General features: G+C 54.0%; 1 protein-coding gene across 2 annotated transcripts in view; it reads left to right on the forward strand.

The window, feature by feature from the left end:
* Positions 1-6,754: 6,754 nt before the first annotated feature.
* LOC105820350 (CD99 antigen-like) overlaps positions 6,755-13,219 on the forward strand; it is a 35,475-nt gene continuing 29,010 nt past the window's right edge. Inside the window, exon 1 of one of the 2 annotated variants that reach the window (XM_012656811.1) lies at positions 6,755-6,888. In XM_012656811.1, the coding sequence (XP_012512265.1) occupies positions 6,801-6,888 (88 nt within the window). In that variant the 5' untranslated portion in view covers positions 6,755-6,800. The remainder of the gene's footprint in view (positions 6,889-13,219) is intronic. The other variant, XM_012656812.1, reaches the window with a different exon arrangement.

Here is a 13,219-nt window from a genome sequence, read left to right on the forward strand (position 1 = left end):
CATCCATCCATTCACTCATTCACCCATCCATCCATCTACCCACCCACCCATCCATTCATTTACATATCCATGCACCCATCTATATCTTCATCCATCCATCCATCTATCCATCCACCCATCCACCCATCTTTCCACCCATCTGTCCATCCACCCTTCCTCTGTCTCAGGAACTTTCACTTGAGCATCTGTGTAACCAGCACGATGTGTAGCCCTAAGACCCATCTTCACTGTTCTGGCTGCCCACACGGACCTCACAGTAGGTCTCTATTATAAACTGTGCCCTCGTAATGAAGGCCAGAAATAAAAGTGATTTAAATAAGACTGAAACATATCTCACTTTAGAAAAAGGTGAGATGAAAAGTTATTCTTCTGTCCCATAATTGGAGTCAGGAGAGTCAGTCTAAAGCTGGTATAGCCTCACCAGCCACCCTGGCTCCCTTGCTCCCTACATACTACCGTCGTTAGAGTGTGCAGAGTGTGGCCTTCTGCTCCAAGCTAGCTGCTGCAACTCCAGACATCACCTCATTATTCCAAGCAGGAAAAAGATAAGACAGAGAAGGAAAAAAGTGGGCTTTGGCAGGCATCTGTCTCCTTTTGTAAGGAACTTTTTGGAAGTTTCACCTGCTAATTTTTGCTTATGTTTATGTTATCAACCAGAACTTAGTTTTTTGGTCACACCTAGCTACAAGGGAGACTGAGCATATAGTGTTTTAGCTGGCACATTGCCAACATCTATAACATCAAGGTCCCTTGCTATGAAATAAAGAAGAGAGGATACAGGGTGGGCAATGTTTAGTCTTACAGGTGCATGAGAGATGGATGGATGGATGGATGGATGGATGGATGGACAGGGGTGTATATGGAAGTACTGTATTGGGCTGCCATAAAAAAATGCCACAGACTGGTGTCTTACACAGCAGAAATTTATTTTCTCACAGTGCTGGAACCTGGGACGTCCAAGATTAATGCTCCGTTGACTCAGTTCCCGGTGAGGGCTCTCTTCCGCTCTTGCTGTGCCTTCAATGGCAGAGAGAGAGAGAAAGGTCTCTGGCATCTCCTCTTACATGGGCACTAATTCTTTTCCATCAGGGTTCTACCTGCATGACCTCATTTACCCTTAATTATCACGTTATTGCAAATACAGTCAGGGCTTCAATGTAACGATGTTGGGGGTGGACACAACTCTATGAACAGCACATAGGTACACGTACACTGTATATATGTGTGTGCATGTCCGTGTATTCTTGCGTGACAAAGAAAACGATAAGAACTTTCATTATCTAAATGTTTAGCCTTTTGTAGGGAGGCAATTTCTATTTTGCACGCATTCAGTTGAGGCATTAAGCTTCTAAGAGGTTGCCTGTCCGTGCCGGGCTCTCAGCCAGGTGCCGAGGAGTGAACAAAGACGAGACTGCTCCGTGGCTTACTGGGAGACACAGGTAAACACAGATAAACAGAAATAAATAAACGCAAATCAAGGGCTCTTAGGCATAAACCCTTGCTGCTCTGAGAGGCTCAGCCACGGTCGTGAGATTTCACGGTTGCGTCCCACGGCGCGGATGCTCGGAGAGCTCTGTTGAATGAGCGGGTGCACGAAGGAATCCCCGAGAAGTGAACGCCCAAGGAACCCGGGGAGACAGGACTGGGGACATCGTGTAGGAGCTGAGCAGGTGGGGACACACACGGGGAAAACACCGGTGGGCTTTGCCCTGGTAGATGCAGCTGCCAAAACGTCTGGTGCCGGACAGCCCTGAACATCAAAACCTCAAGCTTGGAAAAAGGCTCCAGAGTTGACCTGACTCCAGGTAACAGTGGGCCAGAGACATAAGCACACATGAGACAGCAAACCTGTCCATTTCGACTATGACTATCCAAGAAGAGTCTAGACGTCTTGAGGAAGTCTGGTGGCCATGATTTGGGGTGACCAGGGCGCTGAGAACATCCAGCCACGCGCCTGTGCCTCTGTTCATCCACCCACCCATCAACTGCACCCCTCTCGGAGGGGCGCTTGCAAGATTCTGCCGCAGCAAAGTTACTCCTCCCCTTCCCTTTTTAATGCTATCACATACTTTTTGGAAGACATGGGGAGTTGTGTTCCTTGTCCTTGAGGGCTGCAGTATAGACATTAACTAGTAGAGATTATTCTGCACGGGACATTTGTCTCTTTTCTGTATGTATTTATTCAGACAATGCTCTGGATGTGTAGAGCTGGTCGTGCAGCCTTTTACCACGAGGCTGTCCCCCTGTACGGCTGTTTGGTCACTGCCCGTGCTGTGTGACCTCTTCTGTCTCCCGTCGGTTTTCCTAGAGCACACGGTCGGCACGTCTCGGAATGCCGATCGTTCCAAGAGTGCATCACGCAGGAAGACTTATGCTCAGACTCCTTGGTCTTGCTTCTAAATGTTTTTTTGGGAGGTGACTGGGCACCATCTCACCTTTCCCACTCAAAGTCTGGCCATGGGCACAGGTGGAATTCCTCCTTCCTGCCCCAGAGCTGTCTCTGAGCTTTAGTGGTTGAATCTATGAACTTGATAGAACCCATGACATCTCTTTATTTCCCCGAGGGCTTTTTGGTCTCCTGATGCTCTTAGCTCCTCTAATTCAAGGTCCACTGCGGTAAGGGAAGGTGGGGAGGAAAAAAAAAACATATGAAGTGCTTTTCTTGGAGTCCCAAAAATGCTTTTTTGGTGAAAAGGCTATTTTTTAAAAAATTGAAATGTATATTCCTTGTTCTATCAATACTGATGTTAAGACACAGTTCTTGGCTAAACCTTAGTACGTATCATTCGACCAGCTGGTTAGAATATGCTTAGAGGAAGGGAGCCTAACAGCGCGCTTTACTGGGTGTGCGTGAGCCGAGGGGGCCTGTGGGTGAACGGGATCTTCCTCTACCTGTCGGCAAGTCCTCACCAGCACAGGTGGTGTGTGAACACCTCAAACTTGGAGGGGCCTGTGGAGATACCCTACACCTCCAGCTGCAGATATAACTCCCATGTCCTGTGGGGTCCTCTCCCATGTGTGTTAGGGGCTGAACTGTGCCCTCCAAATTCATACATTGAAGCCCTCACCCCCAGGCCCTCAGATTCTGGCTGTGTTTGGAGATGGGTCTTTAAAGAGGTGATTAAGGTAAACTGAGGCACTAGGGTGGGCCCTGATCCAACAGGACTGGTTTCCTTATAAGCAGAGGAGACGAGGACACAGGCACACACACAGGGACAATCACGTGAGGACACAGGGGGAAGACGGCGTCTACACGCCCAGGAGAGAGGCCTCAGGAGGAACCAGCCCTGAGACGCCTTGATCTGGGACTTCCAGCCTCCAGGACGTGAGAGAACAAATGACCGTGGTTTAAGTCCCAGTGTCTGGGGCTTTGCCACAGAAGGGCACAGTTGACTACACAGTGGGACCTATGACAAGAGGAAGTGACAGGTGCTCCTGACCCATGGCGGCTTGGTCAGCGCCGACCACTGTGCAGGAATCTCTGGAGGTGGCAGCAGCCTGGCCAGGGCTTCAGTTCTAGCTCAAAGCCTCTGGCTTCCTTCCTCACCAATCCCTTCCCTTTGCTGCTAAACGGGGATCCCGCCCTGATTCCCCCACGCCGGAGGAACTCGTAGGGTTCCACCTACAGAGAGGAGAACAATGTCAAACCCGCCAAAGATAATCCAGGGAGAGAACAAGAGGTTGCGCCGTCGAAGAAATCAGGACGCAGCTGCCTCCTTTACACGGCACAACGCAGAGAACAACAGCGACAAGAAGAAGGAGCCATGTGGACCCCAAACAAGAGGGAGGCACAGGGGAGACCCTCCTCCTTGGAGTTGTAACAGACTTCCCCAAAATCATTACTCAGAAAGAGGGAGGGAAAGAAGGGAGGGAGGGGTGGGGCAGCTTCCCTGGGAAGAGGAACACGACAGTGGGAGTCGTGCAACCCGGGAAGGAGTCCAGGGTTTCTCTCCAGGCGTCTTTTCCCTCCTGCAAGGATGTGCTCCGCATCGGGAGCGGTGCCGACGCCACGCCCCCTTCCCCAGGACTTTCCTTCCTGCTCCTGGAGTTCCATGTTCTGGGTTGCGCAGTTGGTTTTTCATGCCTCCTCTGGGCTCTGCAGTTGTGCATAGAGACACATTCCCCAGGTCCGTAAACAAAGCCCCGTGGGTGAGAAACAAAAGGTCCTCCCTGGAAAGTGGGAGGAGACGCCAGTCTGCAATGGTGCATGTGTGTGTGTGTGTGTGTGTGTGTGTGTGTGTACACGAGCATGCACGCTGAAAGAATATACTCATATGCTGTCTGTGCGTGAAGTATACATATATAAGCAGTTTGCAGAGCTCGGTATGAATAGTCCAAATAGTCCAATAGTGAATTAATCCTGAAAAACTGAAGAGAGACTGAGGGTCCCAGCCACAGACTGGGGGTGACCAAGGGGTTAGGCAGGAACATACAAAATTACCACTTGGGGCCATCGAAAATGGCCAGACTTGGGTCATTTCCTGAGGTCGCACTGGTAAAACACTCAGAAGCAAGAACCCCCCGCCCCCCAGCACGGAGTTGGACACCCCTCCCTCAGTCTCCCGCATAGCCTTAAAAGACGCTTCCTATGGCATTGGGATAGGACACAGGAGGCTTTCACAATTAATTTAATTTTCAGGCTGGAAGTTAGAGCTCCTTGAAGTCGATTTTGAAGTGTCTGCAGAATATTATGGAAATTAGTATTTTGAGCCAAGGGAAGGTAGCATTTAAAAAAAAAAAAAGAAAAAAGGCCAGAAGGCATCTAAATGAATTAGGAACAGAAGTCTTCCAAATGCCTCTCTGTGTGAACATAAATAACAAGCCTCAAACCCTGGCATCCGGAGAGCAATGATGCACAGTTATTACAGCTGATCATAGCAACCTGTGCCCTCCCTGATGAAATGCACCCAGACTCCAGACTCTTCTGGAATATTACAGACGGGTGGCGCAGGGAAGGTTCAGCTGCAGTGCGGACCAACTGGCAGAGGCTGGAGAGGAGCCAGGTAGGGCCTTTCTTTTGGAGCTAATAGAAAGGAACTGAGGAATTCACAGGGAGGGAGAAGGCTCTGGAGTTTGGGTTGGCATGAAGCCCCTGGTTTCCAGGCTTTCTGCTTCATCCTAGGGTGACTTACCTCATGGTGCCAAAGTGGCTGCAACGGCTCCATCATCCCCTTGCCTCACAAGAGGAGCCCCTGAGGTCGTCCTGTTTGCCCTCACCTATGGTCCACGCATTCTATGGGCCCCAACCCAAGGCTGCAGCCAGGGGTAAAGAAAGTGCTCATTGGCAGAGAATCAGAGGGAGGGAAACATATAGGGAAACGGGCTCCAACTGAGCAGTCAACCCAGGTTACTCACAAGAGCAAGCCCTTCCAAGGCAGTGTTTCCATGAAAAACGGCTGCATTTTATCCTCGTGCTTCTTAAAGCACGGTCGTGCTGCTGGGCTTTTGTCTGCCAAGACAAGAAAAAACTTTTTTTCTCCGTTCAGGTGTGCGTGATCACACTGCTGTCTCAGTAAGACAGGCATCATTCAGATGGCTGAGGGGGACGCTGGGGTGCAGGGGAGCAGGGCCAGCCCCTTGGGTGTGGCATGTGTCTGCCCCAGGGGCGCAGGTAGCCTGTGGCGGCCGGGGGGCTAAGGGGCCGGGGAAGCAGAACACAGGCGTCCGCAGGGGCAGGAATTGGCCAACAGGTAGGTCAGGTGCGGGGCGTGCCACACAGGAATATTCAGGGATATTTATCAGGCTGTAACGCCGTTCCACTACCCTGGAGGCAAATGGATAGAATTTTAGGCTAATATGTTAATACGAAAAATAGTGTAGTCGGGGGCAAAGGTCAGCTGCCCGGCAGCTGCGGCCTGGGGTGGGGGTGCCGGTCTAGAATCAGAGCCCACTGTGGGGCGAGTCACGCAAGGACCAGAACCAGGGAGGCCTGGCGCCCGGATAGGGGTGGGAGGTGTGCTCCTGGGGTCCCCACTGTGACCAGAGCCCCCACTGGCCCCCACCCTGGCCCCGGGGCCTGCAGGAAGAAGCTGTCTTGAGAGGGGAAAGTGCTCGGTGGGGTGCAGAGGGGAGGTGCGCGCCGGGCCTCGAAGCCCCACCCCCGCCATCCCTCCCCGCTGCGCGCCCCCAGCTCGGTTACCCCAGAGTGCACCTTGGGTGGGGGGTGCTGCCCCTGGGGCTGGGGTCCCCCACTGTTCTGAGCAGAGAGGGCATTTCATTTCGCTCCGCCTCGAGAGCGCCCGCTTAGCAGCGGGGAGGGGCCCCAACTTTTCCGCGACGGGGAAGAGTTTCGTTCCATCTCCTGTTAGAGGCGGCGAGGGGTTTCCAGGGGCGGGCGGGGAGGGGGCCCGCAGCTTTCCGAGAAGGGAAGCGGTTTCACTTCCGTACAGGTAGGGGCCGCCTGGGGGTCCAGGTAGGGGGTCTGTACAGAGAGGGGGGCCCACACTTTCGCGGGAATGTTGGGGGGGTTCGCTTCGCTCCCCGTTGGCGCCGCCCTGGGGGACCGGTTAGCGGCGAGTGGGGAGGCGGCCTACGCGTTCCTGCGCAGGGAGGGGGTTTCTCCTGCTCGCAGTCTGCGCCGCCCGCCGGGGGGACCCAGGTCCCGCGCTCCCGCGCGATCTGAGCTCGGGGCGGCCCGGCGGGGCGGGGCCGGGCGCGGCGGGGGCGGGGCCGCACCTCCCCAACCGCCACCCCCACCCCCGGCTCCGCCCCGCCCGGTGGCGGGGGGGGGGGGTTCATCCCGCTGCCGCGGCCCGCGCGCACCACTCTGGGGACTGTCCCTCCGTGGCACCGCGCGCACCATGGCGCGCTGGGCCGCCCTCGCGCTGCTGTTCCTCGGCCTGCTCGGCTCTCTGGTGGCCGCCCCGGGTGAGCGGACGACCGGGCCGGGTGGGTTGGCTGGGGTGGGGGTCGGGAAACAGGGGTCGCTGGCCGGGCCTAGGGATCCGCGTCCGGGAGCGCGGGGGCAGCACCGGCGCGCCGGGACCCCCGGCTCCGCTCCCTGCGGGTCTGGCGGGACGCGCCGTGCCCGCGGGCGGCCAACGCCCCGCGGAGGCGGCGCTGCTTTCCTCCAGCTGTCCTCCTGCGGCCGGCTTGGACGCATTCCAGACTGCGGCTGTCAGCGTTTGTTCCCGTCGTCACAAACTTTTAAAGTAGGGGAGACCTGCAGGACAGGTGGCATCCGACCCCCCCCTGTCCCCAAGTGTGGTGACTTTCATTGCGTTCTCCGCCCCCTCGCAGCTCCCCTCACCTCCCTCTGTCCTCCCCCCTCCGGGGGGTCAAGGACCTCGGTCTTTGTTAGGCGCGCGCGGGCCGCCCGGGAGCCGCGCCCTGCGTCCCGGGCCTAAATTTGGAAGCGCTGCGACCCGGCCGGGAGGGGAAAGAAAAGTTAGAAAAAAACTTGGGGCCCTGACAACGCTGAAAAAATACTTGGCGCGTACGTGCCACGGGTATGCGGGGCGCCTGGCCCTTGTGAAAACAGACGGGGCCCAGAGCGGTGTGTTCCTAACCAGCCGTCAGCCTGGTGCGGTGCAGAATTCGGAAAACGCAGCGGGGGGAAAAAGTATCAAGAGAAGGAAAATCTCCTTGTCACCCCCACACGCCCTATGGCGAACCCGGACTATTGATTTCTGGTGGTTACTAGAACTGTGTTTTTCGGTCTCCTTTTCAAATGAAAAAACAAAACAAAACAAAACAAAAACCCCAGCTGCGTGCGGTATGTTCTAACTGACTTTTTCCACTGACCGGTGCAGTTTTGGCTCCTTAATATGGGCAGAGTGTTAACCCGACTGCCGGGCGGGGGTGGTCTGAGGTCTGGCCTTCTGCGGGGGTCGGAGTTTAGGAATGAGAAGCGCGCATGCCCAGATCTGGGGAGGGCGGACCAGGCCAGGTTTGGGGCCCGTAAATTTCCTGCTCGAGTTGATGGTCTCTGGTTCAGTCCAGAGCTTCACTTAGGAGCCTGGCCCTATATTTTTTTTTTTTAGGGAGAATTTGCACACCTTTAAAACGTGTTCCCCGAATCCTAGAAAGTGGTAGAAGTTAGAGAAAAGGAAGTGTTCTCCATGGGGAAAACCTTGGAGGAATTTATAGCGGGCGGGGGAGGACCCACGTGGGGCTTCCTGTCTTCCCTTTCCTTCCTGAATGTCCTTCCTTCTCTCTGGCCGGCTGCCACCTGGACCTGATTTCCTTATAGGCTTCGCCTGTAGGTTTCCGTCAGTGGCATTTGTTCCCATGACACCTGCTGAAAGGGTTTTCCCTGTGTCTGTCTGGTTGTGCCTTCATGCATCCTTCATGCGTTCATTTCTTACTTTGGACCTACTGTGTGCCTGGTGCCGGAGAAAAACATTCTGGTCTCCCAGGGGTGTAGTGTCTTGGGGAAGGAGACAGGACATGGGGCAGGCAGAACCATCACTGTTCCACCGCCAAGGAGCTCAGGGAGCGCCAGGCGGTAATCTTGGTGCATGTGAGGGCCTGGCTGGGTTTTGGAACTCTGGGATTTCAGATTTGCAGGCAGGCCTGGGGGTCCACCTCATGGGGGAGGAGGAACTTGGACAGCCTTGTATTCTCTGGGCCCCGAACAAGCCACTTCACTATTTTGAAACCCACAACAGCCTTAGCCTGCCTGGAGCCGCCTGATTTGGGTGCAGGCTGTGCTTAGCACTGCAGGATTGTGGATGTGTTCAGTAAGCCGGCATGGTGGCTGCGTTATGGGGGTGCGTGGGGTGCGGTGGCTTTGTCAGGGAAGGTTACTTTCCAGTTGGGGAAGCTGCAAACACACTTTCCTGTAGACTGTGCCCGTGTTTGCCTCGGCTTCCATTCTAGCTACAAAAGCTCCTTGAGCCCTGAATCGGTCTTCCCAGTCTAGTGCCAACAGCACTGGCCCGATTTCAGAATTTTGGGGACCCAGCGCCCTGTGTTCACAGATATCTGCAGACATTCCCGTGGGTGCAGGTGGGATGTAGCGCGGGCTGGATGCAGAGAGGGTGGCGGCCAGGGACGCGGCCGCTGGGCATCCTGTAGGGCCTAGCACGTCCCCACCCCAGGGACTTAGTCTGGTTCCAAATGCCAACAGCGTTCAGGGTGGAAAACCCCGAGTGTCTGGTATTTGTAGAGGTTGCGCTGATTCAGCCCTCTTCTGGTTAGCAGAATCCCATCGCGCACTGCAAAGCAGCACAAATTCATGGATCCTTGAGAATTCGCTTCAGGGTGCTGTTGCCAGGGCTGTGCACTGAGCCAGGGGCAAAGGCGGTTTTGTCCCGGGCAGCGGCCTGTGCTCTCTGAAAAACTCCAGACACCTACAGCAGCTGACATCTGTTGAATGCCAGGTCTCTCGGGATTCCCTTGCCCCCAAACGTGGGCTTGATTTTTTTTCAGTTTCTTCATAGCTGTGGTCTCCTGTCCCCGTGGGTGTCTGTGAAAGTTGTCAGAGCCATTTCTGCCCACAGGGCAGAGGAAGTGGGTTTTACTGTTCCAGCCTGTTTGGCTCTGATAAAAGTTAATTGCTTTTCATTTAACTGCTTGCTCTGGGTCTTTCTCTTTTCTTTGTTTGTGAAGCTTTAACACCTGGTGATATTAAAATACATGATTTTGTTCGTATATTTGCAAAGCACTTTCTTCCCGAAGATTGTATATTCCTGGTTGCATGCTGCAATTTAGAAGGGAACGCGGCTAATAGAATATTCTCACTCATTCGGCGTTTGAAAATCCTGGTGGGATTTCAGGGATACTATCTGGAATTTTTTCTGACTCAGACAGTTTTTTCCCTGTCGGAGTTAGACTTTCCTACCACCGCCATGAAGCTCACGGGGTTTAATTCTGCTGAGATTTTTTTTTTTTCCAATCACACGTTTCGGGGAAAAGAATCACATGTTATTTGTGATGTGTAGACGTGGGGAAGAAATGAGGCTGAGGTGTCTTTGGGAGTGTTGAGGGGGAGAAATGTACATATTTTTTTCTCAACTCTCTGAAGTGTTTAGTTCACAGGGCCCCCTGTAACCAAAGACAGATGAACACAGGAAAAACAGAGGGAAGTGTATTAATGTCTGTATTTCACATCTGCATGGAAGGTACCCAGAGAACGAGTAGTTCTCAAGCAACCGGCTTGGAATTCCAGCTTCTTGAGTATCTACAGCAAAAAACAGGCAATGTTTAGAGAAGTGATAAGATAAAAGTAAAAGGACTTTGGGTCTCCAAGGGCAGCAAGTTGGGGGAAGGTAATTGTATCGCAGACAAAGGCTGCTTAGTGAAGCTTGCTGATATGACGTCCTCAGGGACCATCTCCGGGCAGATAAAGTCCAGAGTTGCCTTCACTGGTTAAGCTTTGCTGGGCGGCATGGTTGCGAAATAGCAGCTAACCAAAGTTTTTATTTGTATGTGTGTAACTGATGGTATCTTCTCACATCCCTGGGGACCAAAAGGACTTCCTCCTCTCGAGTTTCCTGTTGGGTGCTCTCTGCCTGGGTCTGTGCCAGCCTGGGGAGATGGCTGCGTTTGGTGCCAGAGTGACTCAGTGTGGCGGGCGCTGCTCCTCTGCTCTCGCTAGTCGCGCTGTGAAGACTTCCCCTCAACAGGAAACCAGAAACTTCCTTTGTATTCTCTTTCCCCTGAGTTAGATTCAAACCAGCGTTGCGCAAAGGGGCTGTGGATTCAGGGTGCGGCCGGCAGCCTGGAAAAGAAGAAAATTGGAGCGGAGAGCAGGAAACACCCGCAGGTTGTGCAGAATCCCTGCTTGGTCAGCATCTGCGGGCCGAGCTTTTGCTCCGTCCGCACGTAGAAAATGTGTTCGTCCCTGTGTGTGGCAGTCGGACGAGTCTGAAAGCCGTGTAAACCGCTTGCGATCACCACGTTGCTTTTCCAGCTTCGAGTGACGGATCATCTGTGGCTGTTCGGAGAGAAGAATCACTGCTCCGAGAGTGCTTTTTTTTTTTAAATAGCCGCTAACTTTCATTGGTTAACAGTCCTTCTTGAGGACGGGTGGACTGCCAGACCAGAGCGGTTGCATTCCAGAGGGCGGAAGGCAACACTCATCACGAGATAACGCAGCCCTGGAACCTTGGAGATTCTGTTTGTTTCTGCTCTTCCCAATGACGATCCAATTGCACCCTGGAAAGCACTGATCCTGGAGAGGACCCCGCCGCCCGGAAGATGCACACGTTTCCGCAGGAACAGCGTGGACCTGAGCGGCCATGGACAGAGGATAAACAGTTGAGGTTGTGTTTAGGGCAGATGCATTGGAGACATGTAGATTTTATAAATAAATACTGCCAGAACCCAGATCCCGCCGGTGAGCTTCTCTTGCTGTCGGTGGTGGTGGTGGTCTTCCTTTGGGAGACATGGGCTTGGTTGTAAATATGAGATAACGTGGTGCTTTTTTTTGACATAGTCGGGACAAAATGTATCTCACCGGATGAACGGACACACGCCGTGGGGACAATTGTCAGGGATTTCACGTGGGGTGGTTCGACTAGGAAGGGTTTGGGACTCAGTGTGCAGATGTGTGTGAACAGCTGTGTCCCCTGGGGACACCAAGGGGCAGCGAAGACAGTGGAGCCCGCTGCATTCAGTTCTCCGCTCAGGACGGGATGGCATCCCATCGACAGACGTGCACAGAGCTGCCAGGGCCCGTCTCCGCTGCGCTCCCGTTGGAGACGTGTGTTACCTCATCGCTCTAGCAAGTGGCTGGATGCACATCATGAGCGGATCACCGGGCGGGCACCGGGTTTCAGACTCACGTTCCGGCAAGAGGAGGAGCTGGTGTACAGCCAGGCGGGGAAACTGTGACGTAGGAATGGCAGAGAGGAAGATTAGCCTCAGCTGGGGTGTGATTTGCAGGGACAAAGCTTCCCTCACCACTTCCTGAGAACCTGGAACTCCTCCCCCAAGCGTCTCCCCAGGTTCAGTTGAGGTAGGAAATCGCTGCTCGAGCATCCGTGGCATCTCAAACGCTCCCCATCCTAAACGTCTCATTATTTTCTCTTAAGGCCACATCTCCCCTCCTTTATTTCTATCTTTTATGATAGGGCCATTTTCCAGGACTCTCAAACCGAAGCATCACCTACCAGTCCTGCTAGCTCCTTCCTCTCACGTCTGATCCATTAGTAAGTTCTGTTGAGTTAATTCCCCAAGTCATTCTTGACCCAGGCTGCTTTCTGCATTTCCGCTTTGTTTTTTTTTGAGATCCATACCCCCCACCTCGGGCAGCTTTCCCAGACGAATGCAAGAGCCCTGAACCAACTTGTTCCCTGGAACTCCTTGGGGAGGCCCAAAGACCCCCATCCCCTGTCTCAGATTATTTTTTTTTTAATGCAGAAGAGAAAATACATAAAATTGCAAAGGAAACGAATTATATTAAATCAATTACCTGGAGCCCAGGCTAAAACCACACCGGGATCAGTATGGTCCGTCCCCACCTTTGTTCCTAATTCCTGGATGATGCTTCCAAACACACACCCTGCCCAGTGACCCTTCCGAGGGGCTGAGCTTTGGCCCCACTGCAGGGTCCCCCGGGAGCTTGGAAACATGACACCTGCCCACGTCCACCTGCGCAGTCTAGTGTATGGCGCTAGGGGCTGCGCCTGCGTCGGGGCTTTCAAAAGCCCCTGAGAAGGTGTTCATGTGCGGCGGGTTGTCAAGAGTCATTGAACTTTGGTTTCGCCAGACTTTCTGTTCTCGTTCCCCGCTTCCTGGGCTTTCCCGCGACTTCTTCACTGAACGTTCACGTCTGTGCTGTGGATACGTTTTGCACGGGGAGCTCGGTCTGTTATTTCGTCTTCGGCTGAACCGTAAGATCTTTCTTTGATAGATGGAGACGCTGAGCTCAGAGACCTCGGGCTTGCGACGCCCCTGGGGTCAGCGTGGGGGAAGGTGCAGGCGGTGACATGTCCCGTCGCTGGGCTGTCGGGGCCGCTGTGGCTGCTGGGCTCGGGGGTTGGCGGCTGCACATGTGGGTGGCCCAGAGCTCTCCACGTGTGGCCTTGTGGAGCCTGACGGACGGCTGACTTCACCACTAGGGTGGCGTGATGGGCAGGGATGTCCTGTGGTAGCGACGGTCAGCTCCATATGGAAGAGGAGTCCCCTGAAACCTGGTTGTGAACTTGTCTCAGACCAGTCCCTGAGGCCTGTCCACATCCTCAATATTTCCATGTTCCAGTTGTCCGTGCTTCCTCCCATCCAAGTAAGCACCCACTCCTCCATCCATCCACCCATCTACCCACCCACCCAT

The sequence above is a fragment of the Propithecus coquereli genome, unplaced genomic scaffold (genome assembly GCF_000956105.1).
Source record: "Propithecus coquereli isolate 6110/MARCELLA unplaced genomic scaffold, Pcoq_1.0 Scaffold52, whole genome shotgun sequence".
Classification (NCBI taxonomy): Eukaryota; Metazoa; Chordata; class Mammalia; order Primates; family Indriidae; genus Propithecus; species Propithecus coquereli.